The sequence below is a fragment of the Pleurodeles waltl genome, chromosome 4_2 (genome assembly GCF_031143425.1).
Source record: "Pleurodeles waltl isolate 20211129_DDA chromosome 4_2, aPleWal1.hap1.20221129, whole genome shotgun sequence".
Lineage (NCBI taxonomy): Eukaryota > Metazoa > Chordata > Amphibia > Caudata > Salamandridae > Pleurodeles > Pleurodeles waltl.
In genome coordinates, this window is record NC_090443.1 from 960750379 (window position 1) to 960767977 (window position 17599).

The following is a 17599-nucleotide window of genomic DNA, read 5'->3' on the forward strand; positions in this document are numbered from 1 at the left end:
CCAGAGTGAAGCCAGGCATCCAAGCGCTGTTGGGGCCCTTGGGGAGATTAAGCAAGCTATTGCCCAGAGTTACAGAGTGGGACCCATTAATTAGATTAGGCACCAAGGCGAGAATTATCTGGTCCAAGGGAATTGAGCCCAAGACCTGCCAAGGTGGGACTTGAGCCCTGGTCCAGATCTTTGCATCAGGGTCTGCCACTCTAACCATTGTGCCACACTTCTCCACAAGCCTAGGTGGAGGGGCCACTTTGTGTCAGGCTTATGTGGGGGTGTCAGCAGTATGTATCGATCATCCAAAACTTTAGAGAATGCTTTACTATGAAAACTAAATTCATGGAGCGAAAAACGCAAAGTACAAGTGGAAAAAGGGTTACATTCATAAAATCTTATTTTGTGCAGCATTCAGTGCAGGGGTTTAAAAAAAAATCCAACTGCACTTGTGGGGACATACACAGCTGGTTCACTTTGAATTTACACCTGCATTTCCTATTGTGTCATGTGGCAAACTATTAGGTAACTATCAATAAACTAGAAGTAATTATTTGCGGTACGGATACTGCGGATGCTCAAGAAATGATAACCAGTCGGTACGGATACTGCGGATGCTCAAGAAATGATAACCAGTCTTTGTCGTTGGGCAAACACCGTCACCCTCAGAACTGGAGCAAATGAAAAGTTGGGTCTGTCCTTAGCATATCTACTGGCACTCTTAAATTGGATGGGATGAGAAAGGAACAATGTTGCTACCAGTGCTGGGCGTTAATACATGTTAATGGGCCTCTCTAGCATCAAAGGCTAATAATGAGACACCAGGCAACTAAGAGGTATTAATACCCTGATCAGAGGGTTATAAGGTTATCAGCACCATCCCTTAAGGACACGAAGCACTAATCACACAGAGCGTGAGGAGGGGCGTTGGGATTCAAGCATGAAGCCATCTATTCTCTGTAGTGGATTACTTATTCCACTGAGCTATATTACCACGTCCTATCATGACTTTCAAAATCAGCTGATGAAACAACATGACAATAAACGCTACTTTAGGAGGGAAGCATCCCAATGCCATGTAACAATTTAAAAAATATTTACAAAGGGGAAAATACAGGCAGCGTGGTAGCGGCCAAGGGAAGGATGATGCTGTAAACATGTAAATAAAGTGAAGACTTTTGAGCAACAAATGTGGTTGAGCAAAACAACATAAATAAATACATGTGAAAGTACCAGTGAGGCCATCCTGCTCTTCCAGATATGGCGGATTTTCGTTCAGCTCCTTTTTCGAGTTTTTCACGAAGGAAGCTCCCTACAAAGGTGCATAAGTCTACTTTGGGGGGTCCCCTTAGGACACTGCTCTCTTGGCTAGTGTACGCCAGGTGAACGAAGTGAGGGCATCCTACCTTTCTTCTGGAAATTTGGTGTCAATTGGATGCGGAAGGGAGAATATATTTATTTCCGATGACGCGTGACAACCTTAATTATGACGTCACAATGTCATCCCATTAAAATATCGATCTGAACACACACCCTTTAATTTTTGTCCTGCTACTTCATTTTGGCCTAAACTTGTTGCAAACGCTGGCCAATTAATTTTGGGGGACCACTTGGTTCAGACTGACGAACAAGGATCAAAGTTAGAGAACCATACAGCGAGCTTCTGTAAAGGGAAAGAAGAGTGAATCTCAAGTAAGGTTTGTACATGCATACAAAAGATGTGCAGTGTATAAACATTCGTGGCATGTTTGGCGGTATCATAACTCATTGTAAGGTTTTTAATCTGCAAACTTGTTAAACCCCTGCAGCCAGGAGAAGAAAATGTATGCAGCAATTTCATTGCAGAGTCCTACTGGTAGTAATAAACCTCAAGGCTGAACACAAAACAGTTTGTATTCAAGTCACCTCAACCTCGCAATACATATGGGATGAAGCACACGCGCCATATATTATAAGGATATTGCAAGTCACCTAGGAGTTCTGTGACAGTACAAAGGAAAAAGATTGAATTTCTTGATAAGGTCAGGGAAATCAGAGTTGTTTTGCAATATCCTTTAACCCACATCAAGGGATATTGTGGTCTGCATAATGGATGGTCACAGCATTGACTTTCTCACAAACTACTTAAACCATTGGTGTCTCACTCTTTCAAATGAAAGAGATGGTGTGCTTCCAGACATAAAGAATAAAAGAAGAATCTGTATTGCAAAACTAAACACACCAAAAAGCAGTTAGAAATGTGCTGTTAAACGATATTAGAATCAGTTTTATGTAAGTCTAAATAAAGTCCGAATAAAGAAATTCAGTAGCTCAGAATGTGTAGAAACACTCACAGATTCTATCTTTCCTGTAGTGACCTATGTAATGTAAACAACAATAAAAAACATGTTGCCACAAATATCTAATTTCTGCTGATCATTGTTCATTTTGGAAAAAACGATCAGGAGAAAGAAAAGCCTGGTCTTGTTTTTGTGGTTTAAACTGCAGGTAAAATAATGCTCAGTGACTTGTCTTTCACCCTGGCTGTTAGCTATGAATCTCACCACTGGGCTGTAATAAATTATTACAATTGAGCAGCTATGTAATTTTCTTATTACAGGTGACTAGAGACATCACAATTGGGCTGTAATGAGGAAATTAGAGACAGGCTTTTATACAGGGATTGTAGGCTTCTACATGCTGTAAGGGATAGGGTTATTAAAACCAAATGTTGCAATTATTTCCCCTTAGTCTCTTACAAAAACAATCCCAACTATTCCACACACACAAGCCAACTAATACACATTCAAATAAGCAGAAAACAGCTTATGAAAATACTAAATGTCTAGAAAAATAATAATTTAAATCATATTAAAAACACATATTACATAGCATAAATTTATCTATGTAAATATTTTAAGAGAAACTATGTCTTAAAACAAATGTCTTTAGACCCGTATACCACCACCAGGTACATCACATGGCATTAATGAAATTCATTAATTGCAGGTAAATTTGCAGTGTGGGTGGATTGTATCACAATTACTTGTCGATGCATTTCGGTGAGATGAAAATATAATATCCAGCTTTATCAGGACAGAAACAATTTGTTATTTTTAAAACATATCCACTTACTTCAGTAATAATCTCAACTTTTGCTTGCTGAAATATAAGCACAATGCGGTCCACGGCACCCTGGTTAAGACCAGGAGACGAGTATTATCTTGTGACCTCACAATCCACTCCAATATTTCTTTTATATTATTTTCAGTAAAGGAACTGTCTCTGGTGTGGCCCCTATAACCAGGTCAGACCAGAAGACTCTATTGGGTCATGTCTAAATCCACTGGAAGTCTCAATAATAGCTGTCGTGGGACCCCTTCACCAATAAAGGCACTCCAAGAACTAAAGACAACCAATTCTCTAAAGACTAAAAGGCGCCTGGCCACAATCTGTGTTCATCCTCGCAGTGTCTGGGTGACTAGACTAGTGTGTGGAACAAGTGGGATTATTTTTAATAAGGAACCAAGAGGGAATTAATTGCAGCATCTGGTTCCCAGTATTTCAAGAGAGTAATACAAGACCAGTAAAGAGTTCTGCTTACACCATAAAGCTGACTGCAGAATGCCTTGCAAAATTCAACAGAATCCAGAAATGGCATTAGAGGACCATGATAAACTGTTAGCACTAACATATTAATATATCGAGATATGCTGTGAAACAGGAGAAAGAAAGTACCAAAGAGTTTTGAAATATATGGTGAAGTGAAATAAAATACATAAAATGTTGATATCTATCTATCTATCTATCTATCTATCTATCTATCTATCTATCTATCTATCTATCTATCTATCTGTTTATCTATCTGTTTATCTATCTGTTTATCTATCTGTCTGTCTATCTGTCTGTCTATCTATCCACATGCACTCTAGTGGAAATATAGTTGAATCACTTATTTCTTGGATCTCTATCTATGTATAACTATGACTGCATATAGATGCAGAAATACGTACAAAACATTATGTACACGTATTACAATTAATCATGAATCTACGGCCTCATTCCTACAGTATTCCTGGGCATCTACGATGACACCACCGCAGCATCATCCAGGTGCCAGGGACGTGCCAACCACCACCCCATACAGAAATACTGCCAACGCCTCTAACAAGTGCGACTGCTCCCTGCGTGGCCCCTGCAGGTGGAGAGGGTGCAATCAATAACACATAAAACAGGTCTACCGTTCAATACTGGTGCTCAAAGACGATGCTGCGTTGCTCCAAAAAACAACATCTCAAGTAAGCAACAATGGCAGCAATCATGTGCCCTAGAAGGTGCTTCCACCAATGACTCGCTACAGTGCCCAGGCTAAGATCGCAAAGCTTTCTCACCACCTGACACAATGATTGCGGGAGAGAAGGCCACTAACATCACCCACGCCCCCCAAAACTAAAAACCCACATTCAGTCGGTTCCAGAAGCTTGGTTTACGACTAAAGAGGGGAAACCGAAAACACATAAAACAGAAACAAACCGGTTTAGAAAAACGTCCTACCATGCATAATCCCATCTCTTGCTCTTGGCAACACGACCGCAGGGGGTGCAAACTTCTCTCCCTGTAAAGCGCCCACCTCGACGACGCAGACCCAGGGTATCGGTTGCTTTCTTCCTCGCCCGTTCTTTTTTCATCTGGGGCGGGCTAGATGCTGTTTGCTCGTTCCCAGTTCTATAATTGGTCTCTTATGGTGCTAACAAGTCGTGGTGCTTTTCGCAGGAGTGGGGGGCAGAGGGGTTGGGGTGAAAAATCAGCCCCACCTCTTCTTAGCCCTCGATATAAATGTGAAAATGGACAACACCCCATTGAGAGCATGGTTCCTCCTCCTTTTCAACCGGTTTCCCATTTCCCCCCCTTCTTCCCTTTTTACAGCTTGTCGACCTGTCAAGCCAAAAAAACTTATTGGTACCAGGATGCTGGGCGCCTGAGAACGCGAGATGCGTGGACTCCCAAGTTCATTCACGTTTTCATTCTCCGGCACCCCTCCACCCTCACTAGGCCTCTGTTCACGTCTCTTTCACAGAAAAGTGCATTGCGCCCCTCCTCCCCTCCACCAGTGCCTCCCATGCCCCCTCGTCGGCTCACACACACAAGGCCCAAGCCACCAACCCCACAAGAGGACTTCTGACCCCGCCACCCGGGTGCCACAACTACCCGGGAAGCAAGCAAAATATTTAGCGTCGAAGAGGAGGGATGAATGAAAGGCGGCGCGAGGGCGCACGTGCGCGGACTGAGAACGAGGGAGCCCTCCTCGCGCGCCCCTCCCCAGGCTCCCAGCGCGCAGCCTCTCTCTCTCGCAGCCTCTTGGAGGGACATATCGAAAGTGTATGTTGGCCCATAAGACTGGAGAGCCCGTCCCCTCTGCACCCCCTCACCCCGAGTGAATAATCGCCCTGGGGAAACAATTAATGTGGCACTGAGCAACACAATTCCACTGGCTCGCTATATGGTCTCCCCGGGAGCGCCACACAATGGGGCCTTGATGCATTGGGAAGTTGGTCAGGGTTCTTGATGGGGGTTCCGTCTTTTCTAGTCCCCTTCATTCACGGTCTCAAATTTCGCTGCTTGACGCAAGCCGTCTCTTCCTCGGATATAATATTGTCTGTGCCCATTTATTCCCGGTGTCATCAGAAATTGAATAGTCTGTTAATCATGAACGAATTGGTGCTACGGTCTTTCTGAATAATACTCAAACCATCGACCTCACAAACATGAAACAATGAGTTGACAATGCTGGGATTTTAGCCTCTGATGTGCGGATTATACACTGATCTCTGTAGCATGGATTTACACTTCCATGCCAGTTTTACCATTACCGTCTAGCTCTCTCTGCCTCATTGCATATGGTTAACATCCCTGCCTTGAAGTGTCCAAACAGTGACATGAGCATTAGAAAAAACTTCCCATTTAAAACATAATAAACAAAGCACAATTACAGAGCTCTATGGGGCAAGATGTATGTACACTGGATTTGCTAAAAATGATCAAAATTTGCGCATCGTCTTTTAGCGAATTCAAGGGTCCCTGGTGAACCAACCTGTTTAATGACAGGCCAGTTCACAAAATACTGAATCTCAGTGGGTCACAATTCGACCTATCTCATGAATATTAATAGGGTATGGCACAAATAGTAACCCACTATGATTCGCTGTCATCAAACGGAGGGTGGGTTGCTGGGGTCAGCAGACCACCATGTCTGTGACTGTTTTTAAATAAAAAAAATCTTTATTTTACTTTGAAATGCAACTTGTTTTCCTAGATAGACACGGCTATCAATGGTCACTAGCCGACTAGTCAAATAGCTTGCCATCCACAAGTCATCACAGCCTATGCAGATTCTTAAGCTGGGCCTGTGCCAAGGCTGTTTCCCATTGCACAGTCTCTTAGGATTCATCAAGAGGGGTCGTGGCCCAACATTACAATTGTGACAACTGACAGGATAAAAGGGGAGTCCTAAGGGCAGGGCTGGTATGGAGAGCTCTTCCACTATCTTCCCAAAACTACAACGTCAAAGTCCTAGATAAACATTTAAGCCTTTAAACAGATTACCCACAACCTTAAAATTGCCAAATGGAACATCATGTCATCCTACAGCCAGCAATAGGACCGTCTTCTTTCCCAGTAGATGGGCTTTGAAAAAACACAGCCACATCACTATTGCATCAGGGTCCAAGCAACCAACAACCGAATAGTACACAACCCACCAGCATCAAACAGCAAACAGGAACATCTACCCCCTCCTTCACCACTGTCCAAAAAGTAGTCTTTGAATTACCTTGTCAGCAGATTCCTGGGCTGACATTCTGCTTCCTGACATCCAAATAGCAGCAAAGGAACTCCATCTGAAGCACCTAAACAACTCAGAATACAAACCCAAGAGGATATCGTGCCACGCATACAAATCAGACTTATCAACACTGTCCCGCCCAGATATCACACGTAGACACTCGCGGCCTAATATGATTAACCGAATGTCACTTATCATGACTAATCAAAACTTGATTTGAGATCATTTGATCACCATCTTCAATTAACTCCTTCCAATGAGATTAAAACTCTTGCACATAACGAGAGAGGCCAGGACCAGAAAAGTGCATCCCCAACATATAATGTAGACCTAATATCCAAAGAATTACCTGATATCTCTGTACTAGTCATTCAAGTGTATGGCCACTCACTGTACCATCAACCTGAACCGCTCAGGCATCCTTGCAGTATCCACCAGGAAACAAAATCACATCCTAGATTCAATACTGCACCTACAGACCACAGCCAAGACAATCATGCTTATAGGAGACCTCAGTGCATGGCGGGTTATAGGGGTCCGCATGTATGAATATGTTGGCTCTGTCAGCTGTGCCCGCCCCACGTGCAACTGACCCCCCCGCCCCCCGGCACTAATACATGATGACCCAAGGGCAGGGGGCCCCAGGAGAACGAGTGCACAGGACCGGCCATGAATGGAAATGTGCTAGTATGTTTGACCATGGAGCAGTTGTACTCTTTACGCATTGCTGGACAGATGGACACCCAGTAAATGTATTCTTGTTTACGTCGTTCATTGACATTAGAACTGCACATGAAAGACATAATGATTCCAACATATGTCTAGTTGTTGTCACAAGTTCACTCTTCAGTATGTCTGGTTACTCCGAGAATTGGAGGTGATGGATACTTTGCTGTACATTTTTGCTACGCACTGCTATTTCACTCTGTCATAAACCAATAAAATAAAGTTTAAAAAAAGGAGACCTGAACCTGACTTTACGCTTATGGTGTAATTTTACCTCCCGCCCTTTTACTTATGCACTGATAACGCGATATCAGCGATTTGCACTCATGTTGTGGGGCTGGTTGGTCCTGCCTGCCCATCCGCCAAAAATGATCAATATCTCTGGTGTTACAGCACATCTGTGCGGTGAAAGTGCACCAATGGGAAGCCCGTCTGTGCCCGTTCACACCTGGACCACACCAAGGGCCTGCACCCAGGCCCATTGGCATCTGCACCTGAGCCTCTGATTCCCTACTCTCCAGACATCCTCAAACATCTCAGACATAAAAGTAAGTTTGTTTTCTCTTTTTAGACAATGCAGTTCAATGGATCCTTTCCATGTAGGGATTGCTAACAAAGCTTTCACTTTTTTACTGAAAAACCCACCCTTCTACTGCTATATACGTGTTACCTTCTTAAAGTCTTATCCATGTTTAAACACCATTTTGAATTACATGCTTTTTATTACTTCTCACAATAATGACATTCTCTTTATTACAGAAAAATGGCTTAGGGATATCTCCTTACAATTTATTACGCTAGCATTTCCCAATTAGTACAACATATTTCGCCCTAACTGCCATCTTCAACAGAGTGGTGATATTGCAATATATTGTGCCATTTTTACTTGTTTGGTCAATCCTATCCCACTTTACCCTTTAAGATTGAGGCCTCTTTTTCTCAATTAACTTTAATCCCTCCTGCAATTTTTCAGTGGCTATCATCTATCTCCCATCTGGGCCTGCAGTGAATTCCATAACTAACACCGGTGACATTTTGGCCCCTTATGTAATCAAGTATGCCAACTTCTGGATAGTAGCAGACTGTAACATACACATGGACAACCACTTCCAGCACAGTTCAAGTATACCACTGATGTGTTAAACCTTTCTCAACTGATTAATCAAGTCACTCATAAAGGGGGTCGAACTCTAAACCTAGGGCCACATGTAGCTAGCTTTTTGCACGTCGCAAACAGCGAATTTCACTGTTTGCGACGTGCAAAAAGCACATCGCAATGCACAAACCCTGTTTTGCTATTTGGTAACCTGGTTACCAAGGGCCAGATGTAGCAAAGGTTTTTACCCATTCTGTGTCTATGGGAAAAAGTGTTCGTACATATGGCACCAAATCACAAAACTGGTTTGTGACTCGCAATTAGGAAGGGGTGTTCCATTCCTAATTGCAAGTCGCAGTGCAATGTAGGACTGGTTTGTGACCGCGAACGCGGTCGCACACCAATCGCATTTTGCACCCATTTCAAATGGGTGGTAACCCATTCGCAAAAGGGAAGGGGTCCCCATGGGACCCTTTCTCCGTTGTGAATGTCACTGAAAACATTTTTTCAGAGCAGGCAGTGGTCCTAAGGACCACTGCCTGCTCTGAAAAAATTAAACGAAAACGTTTCATTTTTTGTTTTTGTAATGCATCTCCTTTTCCTTTAAGGAAAACGGGCTGCATTACAAAAAAAAAATGCTTTATTGAAAAGCAGTCACAGACATGGTGGTCTGCAGTCCGCAGCAGGCCACCATCCCTGTGAGGGCCGCCATTCGCAAGATTATTCATGAGGTGGGCATTTGCGACCCCCTTGCGAATAGCAGATGGTGTCAGGGACACCATCCAACATTCGGATTTGCGACTCGCAAATTGCGAGTCCCTCTGACACGCAATTTGCGGGTCGCAAATCTGAAAGTTGGTACATGTGGCCCCTAGTATTTATCAACACCCTGGCTATTCAATCTCATTGTCTAATTCAGTTAACTTGCTTCAATCATGTGGTGATCCATTTTACTTTCCAATACGCATCCTCTGATTGCAATCCCCCAAAACCCTTACTTATAGACTTTCTAGATCCTGGAGTAGAGTCACTGTGGAGAAACAATGTGCTTCCTTCTTGATCCTTCTTCTCCCTACCATAAAATATCTCCAAAGCTGCACACCACTAACAACTGGCATACCATACTCTGGACAAAAGAGCCCCAATAGTACCATTTACACCAAAATGCTGTAACCCAAGCTCTCCATGGTTCAATGATAAACTTCAAGCTGAAAAATCTAAATGCATACAACTAGAACATCATTGGTGCCACAACTATGATACCACTGCGAAAATCTTATAAATCAGCTCTTAAAGACTATTTCAAATTAGTTAGGAAAACATGCGAGGCCTACTTTGTCAGTGTTATATTTCTCTCAGGTAAGCACCCCAAGAGATATTTGCTGTGGTTAATTTCTTCTTGCAACAACAGACCTGCACTTAAAGGATTGTCCCTTTGAAGGAACTTCAGGGGCGTAGCTTTGGGGGTGGGATGTTTGGGGTGTTACACCCCCAATAATAAATGTATTTTGTGATTAATAGTTGGGTACAGATGCTTTCAGTCCGGTATGGTCAGGTGTCTGACGGATTCCACCAGAAATGTTTATAGACCCAGACAAAAATGCACACACATACTCTTTCCCTCTCTCTATTTGGAAAGACTTAAAAAATGTAGGTTATTTCAGAAAATAATGCGCTTTCTCTCACTTAGTACACATACCAACCAGCATTCCTCTCTCTTTCCGCTGTCCCTCTTGTGTGCCCTGCTTGTCGTGTAATGTATTTTAACATGATACACCAGCGTGATTGTTGGGAAATCTGAAGCTCACTCCCCCATCTTACTGACCAAGCTACGCGCCTGAGGAACTTTGCAATAATTTGCTCTTTTTTCGACAACAAAATTGACACATTTTATGAAAGCTTTTAGGATCAGTCCACCCCTCTTTTGGAGACGCCAGATGTCCACCTATCTCTCTGATAGATGGTCTCTAACCGACGTTCACCCATCTTAGAGGAGATCATCTGGAGCTAACTTGGCACATGCAAGTCTGACTCAACATCAGCCACCAAGAAGGCACAGACACAGTAGCCCCAACCCTCACATAACTTCTGAACTCATCTATTGCAGTGTCACAAGTGAGGGCTGTAGAATTCCATTCCTGGTGTGGATCATGACTCAAAGGTCTAAAGTCAGAAACGAGGATGAGGACAAACCTGCTTGATGTATCCGACATGTGCTCCATCACTGTCAGCGTCAAATTGTACATTGGTCTTTATCTACCACAACCATTGACTATCATTGCTACTTTAAACTTCTTTGTGCAAGTTTCACTGAAAACCTTAAAAATTCATCTCTCTGGTTCCCCTTATGGAACGTGTCATTTTTGTGTTTTTTGATTATTACATGGGCTCTATTTTACTAATTATGTTTGGGATTTTTATTGTTTTGTATTTTTACTGTATTCATATTTCAGTACTGCATAATTACTTTACACATTGCCCTAAGTTAAGCCAATCTGTAATATCCTAAGTTACCATGGGGGTGAGCTCATTAATTGAGTTATTTTGAGTTAATTTAATTATTTTGAGGTTTCACCCTGACAAGAGTAGTGATTATTCCTTGAGGAAGGTAGACAGCCACTCCAAATAATATTCCAGCTTCTTACAATGCCAATGATACACAACTGATTGTGTCTCTTTCAGATAAGAACACTGAATTGGCTCTCAGCTTTAAGAATTGTCTAGCAGAAATATCTAGATGATTTCCAACAAGACATAAGACTGAGATGCTACTTTTTGGTCAATCCACCGGTATCTGGTCCACTGATTGATCGCTGGAAGGAGTTTGATAGCCGGGGTTAGGTACTGCATCACAACCCACCACCAGCATTTGACAACAACCTCTTGGTGTCAGCAAAGACTAGGGCAGTCTTAGAGACCATCTCTGCCTTGGTTAAAGCATTAAAGAAAATATTTGAGTTTACTCCTGCAGAAATATGTAAAATCATAGCTCATGCTCTTATTACCTCCAGATTGGACTAAAGTAATGCCTTGTTACTTGACATCTCAAAGGAATTATGCCTCGGCTCTAGGCGGCTCAGAATGCAGTAAGCAGACCCATCTTGAACATCTCCAGACGTCTTTCTGCTGCTCCAGCCGTTAAAGCGCTTAACTGGCTCCAGGTAACCAAGAGAATATATTTTAAGCCTCTTATTCTTGGCCGCCCACCAATCATGGGCATTGAGCCTAAATATCTCAGGTACCTATTAACATGGTGTCCACAGCCCAGGACATGTAGACTGGGGGGTCAAAAACTCATTTTAGTTCTTCGCTTTCATAAAGCTTAAACAGGAGGACGTTCCCTCAAGTAAGTAGCAACAAAACTGTATTCTCCTGTCATTGAAACTACTTACATTCTTTGAACTCTGCTATGTGTGTTTCAATTACCTCAATTCTTATTTATTTCATTGGACAGCCTTTAAAAGTCAGCATTCTGAGGTTGTCCTTTAATGCAAATGTAGGACAGCAATTTGTTGCTGACTTATCTACCATAAAGCACACAAAAGGTGATTGGAGGAACCCTTGCATTTTGTCTAATCACTGGCAATGACTCATCAGCATTCCAACCCATCTTTCTTTTGCCCATCATGTCACCCCAGTTTGCACCCAGTCATATGCAAATCAGGTTTAAAACTGCACCAATAGGAAGAGCCATGAACTGGAACACAAGCAATCCAAGACCCGCTTCGCCCTGATTGGAACTTCTGTACCATCCACAGGGTGTGTGGATTTTTGTAATAATTGTTTTATCTCTCCGTAATGAAGACCTTACAACACCTTCCTATCTCTCTCCTCACCACTCCCCGTCTTTCTCCATCATACCCTCTCTATAAGTCACTCACCTGTGTGTATCCATCATACAATATCCCCCGTGTATCTCTGTCCATCAGTCCCTCTCTCCACTTACAGTCCCCCCTTGTGTCTCCATCATGCACTCTCTTTCCTGTCTATGGTCCCATCACTTCCTATCTCTATCACTCCCTCTTTTCACTCTCTCTCCTCCTTGTGTGTCTCCATCACATAATATCCTCGTTGTCTCTCTCCATCACGTCCTCTCCATCATTCTCCTCTGTGTGTCTCCACCATGCGCATCACTCATTCTCTATCACTCACCCTCCTGTCTGTCTGTGTGTCCATCATATAATATATATGTTGTTTCCCTCCATCACACATTCTCTGTCACTCACTCTCCTGGGTGTCTGTCTTCGTCATAACCATATCCGCTTTGTCTCTATCGATCACTCCCTCTCTCCATTCCCTTTCTTCCCTGCCTGTCTCATCACTTCATCTGTCACTCACTCTCTTCCCTGTTTCTTGCTTCGTCGCTTCCTTGTTCCTTTATCTATCGCACTCTTTCCTTCTGTTCTCGACCACACACAGGTCTCTTCTCCATCACTCATGTCCACTCCTGCCCCCATCACGCCGTCTCTTTCTCTGGTGCTGTCTCCCGGGCCTCTCTCCGTTCAACACTCCCTCCAGTCTGTCTCCTCCGCCCCCTCTGAACTCACTCGTCTTTTTCTCTGTCTCTTCCTCTCACTCTTCCGTGTTTTCCCAATAATCCCTCCCCGTCTCTTCGTGAGCCCCTCTCCTACCTTTTCCTCTCCCCTCCCAGTTCTTGCTTGCCCTCGCTCCTACTATCTATCCTGTCGTTGCTTCTATCTGTCGTCCTATCCCCATCTCTGTCTCCATCATGTGCACTCTCTCGGTGCTGCCTGCATTGTCTCTTCTGTTTCTCCTCCATCCGCTCTCCGTGTCTCTGTCTGCATCTCTATCCCTCCCCTTTCTACCACGCTTTCTCCACTTTCTCTGCAGAGCTGTCCAAAGTCTCTATTTATATTCTCTCTCAGTCTCTTTCTTATTCGTCCCCTTCTGTAATGGGCGCTTTAATCCCCCCGTGTTGCTTTCTCCTGTTCATCACTCTCTCTCCACTGCGCTCTACGCGCAGGCACTTCATTCAGTCATGCTCAGTCAGGACCTCTCTTTCCTGCCTTCTCTTCACTGTTCTCTCTCTCCATCACCTTACCCTTCCCACCACACACAGATAAGCACGCCTGTAATGTTAGAGCTTAACTACTGATATGGCAGTGAAGGGGGGAGGGGTGCTGGCTGGGGGAGTTAAGCTCATCCCCAACGATGCTTTTTATGTAGCGCCCAAAAGCCGAGCAAAAGATTCCCGACAAACCCAAAGTGTCGGTAACCAGTTTCACCACACATTTTGCGGAGGCAAGGATTGCTTTCTGAAATAGCTTATGGCAGTCTAGGCGCTATAGAAAACGCCACCTATAAGTATGGGAAGGAGGCGGGCACAAGTCTGAATAATAGGGCGACAATGGAGTAAAAGAAAACTTCAAGGACCAGATAGCAAATAAATGAAAAGGGACCGAGAGAACTAACCACAGATGGGAAAGACTCATTAGTAAAACTCTGCCTAAGTCTGTCTGTGTGATGGGTACTGAGGGAGGGGTAATGCAAGCGCCATATGACCCTCCCACACTCATCCCCCGCCCGTTACCCCCCAACTTTCTCCTCACCAGTCAGCAGCCGCCAAGAGGCTGAATGCCGCGCTACACGAAGCACTTAATATAAAAATACAAAATAAAAAAATACACGCGAACCTCCAAAAGTAACAAATAACAGCCCCCCCTCCCCCAAGTGACTAATGCCACGAGGCACATCGACGCTGCGGGCCATTATTAATTCTACAACACACCGTGCCATGAAATGCCTTTACATCCTAGGGGAGGGGGGACGCCGGACACCCACCTGCCCCCTGAAGCAGGGCGCGCACTGCAGCGCCTGGGCCATCCTTCGAGGAGCTGGCAGCGGTCCTGGTCCCCTGTACACCTGGCGCAGACTCCGGGAGGAAGAGCGGCTCTCAGGCTCCGCCCCCTGCCTGACCTCGGCCCCCTCACGCCCCCACCCCTCCGCACCACACGCCCCCTGCCTCATGTGCCCCCTCCTGCAGTCCCTGCCCACAAAGCGCACATTACTCTCGCCACATGGCCTCTGGCGGCGAGGTCCGTGCTCAGAGTCCTCGTTCCACGTCCCCCTGACCCCTGCCCCCTCCGCCCCATCCACACTAAAAGCAGCAGCAGGTGGTATGGCCCCTGTAACCGCGTGGCCTCTGCCCTCGCCACGCCGTCCACACTGGAAGAAGCCGGAAGTGGCGCCCTTTTGTGCCTCTCTAAACCATCCCCGCTCACCCTCGCCTACCCTGTCCGCGTCTACTCCTACCCCTTACTCCCCCGACAGACTTCAGCCTCTGGACCCGCTACCAGCTCTTTCCCGAGGAGGTAACCCCACCGCCCTCTCCTCCTGTGTAAGGTCTGGGACAACACGCGCTCCTGTTCTTACAGACTTCCCTTCTTTGGGTACCCCTGGGGTACAGTTTAGGGAGAGAGGTGTATGATAGCCATGCAGTTACCCCGTGAGCCCCTTCCTCACACACTGACCAGCTGCAGCTTTGCGAATTTTTCTCACACACATACAAACACATGCGTACAACACGGGCAGAAGAATGCACCCTTCTACCAGACACACAGAGCAGGGATTGCATGAACAGAGGGACACATGCGTGCACAGGCGGTGAAAGATTTAGGATAAACAGCAGGGTGGGCTCCCTGCATGATGTGAGGAGGTAGTATTTCTGTGGCACAAACCAGCCAAAAGGCAGTGGAGCACTGTCCAGGGTCAAAGATAAGCAGAGATTCATGGAGTGATGGGAGATGTGGCTGGTTTGTGGACTGTTAACGCATGGGGATAATCAGTACTTTAAATGAGCCAGTACTGTCTGGTACTGAGTACCAGCACTTTTTTATTTTGAGAGGGAGAGTACCTGCACTTCTCACAAAAACAGAATACTTTTCATTGGAGAGTACCTGCACTTCTCATAAACAAGCAGGTACTCTGGTACAGAGTACCTGCACTTCTATTTTTCAATTTCAAGCACTGGTGATAATGTATGGACACAGATGCTATTTCTGTAGCACAAATCTGGCCAGAAGGCAGCAGCATACTGTACAGGGTCAAAAACAAGCATAAAGTGAACGAGGGACAGGAGAAGTAGCCTGTTTGTGGACTGTTTATGCATTGAGATAATGTATGTATATATATATGGTATTTCTATAGCACAAATCTAGCCAGAAGGCGGTAATGCACTGTACAGGGTCAAAGACCAGCATAAAGTCAATGAGCGACGAGAGCAGTAGCTGAACGTCTGGAGCAGAAGTGAACTGTTACTCCATTGTGATGAAGTGGTCACTAAAGAGGTCCGTCTTCAACTCTTTCCTAAATCAGTGCAGGCCTTGGGATAAGCTCCTGGTCAATGGACCATCCTAGTAAGAACCCCTGGACCATCAGCTTGTCACCTGAGCAAACTGAAACACATCCCGACACCAGATTGGACCCGCTGAAACAATAGTACTAGAGCAAGCGCTCACCAGGAAGGCCAAAGTACACTCCTGTGCTTTCAGATAACAGCCGTCACCCTCTAGAAGAATGCACTCAGAGACATGTTTCCTGTGCCTAGAGATCCCTCACTCATCACTATGACTGACACTGCAGACCTATGTAAACTAGGACTGTAATGCAACCGGCTGGCATCTTGGAGGACTTTAATTGTGCCCATCCCTGCAGGCGCCAATCAGAACCCACAGTAGCTTCAAGACTTGACATGTAAAGCCACTTGTATTCAGGTCAGCATCACTGTGTGGCATGTATGACCTCTAAAGAGACCGTTCTAACAGACACCTCTCTTCCATAAGCGGCTCCTGGTGCTTTCTAGGGGCGGGGGGGGGAAGGGACATTAATTAAAATAAAATAAAACACCTGGATCGTCACTGCCGCCACCAACTCACCACTCCTCTGGTTCCTCTGCTGCAGACACAGGCTTCCCTCCAGGAGCCTTGCTTACCGGAAGGTGGTTGGAGAAATAAGGCGGCACCACCAGGATGAGATTCAAAATCCTTATTATTCCATTTATTACATTTTAAAGTGCTCGGTGCTCATAAACATGGTACCGTGTTTTGGCCGTAGCCTTCAACAGACCGTAGAGTTCATTTTGATAGAGTGCCCTTTTATATACAGAAGAAAGAAGCCCTCCTACTTCACACCCATGCTCCACAACTATTGGAGTATTGTCGATCCAATCCTGATTTTACAATGTTCTTTTTGTTGCTTTATAGTACCTTGGTGGGAATACTAATATAATATAGGCTTATTACATTAGAATACATTATCATATAATATAAGGAGTATTTTAATGATATTATTCCACCTGGTAAAGTACCCCCTAATGATCATATCTATTATTAACCCCTTAATGATTGCATTATTGTAACCATATACTAATGATTCATTGCCTCATCTACATATAAGTCCCATATCCGTTCCAAACTATCATATTGTATATATATATTAACTGAAAAAACTAAAGGTTAGTAGAAATTCAACAGTTATAGTTAGAGTTCTTTCAAGTAACTATAACTCACGCCCTAAAGTCACTATAACTTGTGCCCCCACCATGCACAGTTTTTACCCTAATAAATTGGAGTAATTTGGGGTAATTAGCAGTTCATGACGAGGGCGCAAGTTATAGTTACCTCAGGGCGCAAGTTATCGTTACTTGAAAGAACTCTAACTATAACTGCTGACTTTCTATGCTTTTGTACGAGTAAATTCGGAACCTAACTATAATGTCCGTGTAACCTTTGTTTTTTCAGTGAATTTCTATGTTTTTTTTTAACACACGTTAATATTTGTGTTAGTTTGTGGCAAGCCAATCTAGGCCTTGCTTTTCCCAAGGATCCGAGGAGGATCCACAAATCCACAGATTGGCAGGAAAAAAAAGGCTATTTTTTGCCCATGAGCGGTCCCTAAAAGGGCCCCTTCATGTGTCCTATGGGGTCAGGATACATGTATCCTGACCCCTA

General features: G+C 44.4%; 1 protein-coding gene across 9 annotated transcripts in view; it reads right to left on the reverse strand.

Moving 5' to 3' along the window:
* Positions 1-17599, reverse strand: part of SLC6A9 (solute carrier family 6 member 9) — a 443088-nt gene that overhangs the window by 211773 nt on the left and 213716 nt on the right. The window contains exon 1 of one of the 9 annotated variants that reach the window (XM_069232782.1): positions 14433-14557. The exons of 6 other annotated variants lie outside the window; for them this stretch is intronic. In XM_069232782.1, coding sequence (XP_069088883.1) covers positions 14433-14474 — 42 coding nt within the window. In that variant the 5' untranslated portion in view covers positions 14475-14557. Of the gene's footprint in view, positions 1-4521; positions 4872-14379; positions 14558-17599 lie in introns of those variants that run through there. 2 more of the 9 variants (XM_069232790.1, XM_069232789.1) reach the window with 2 other exon arrangements.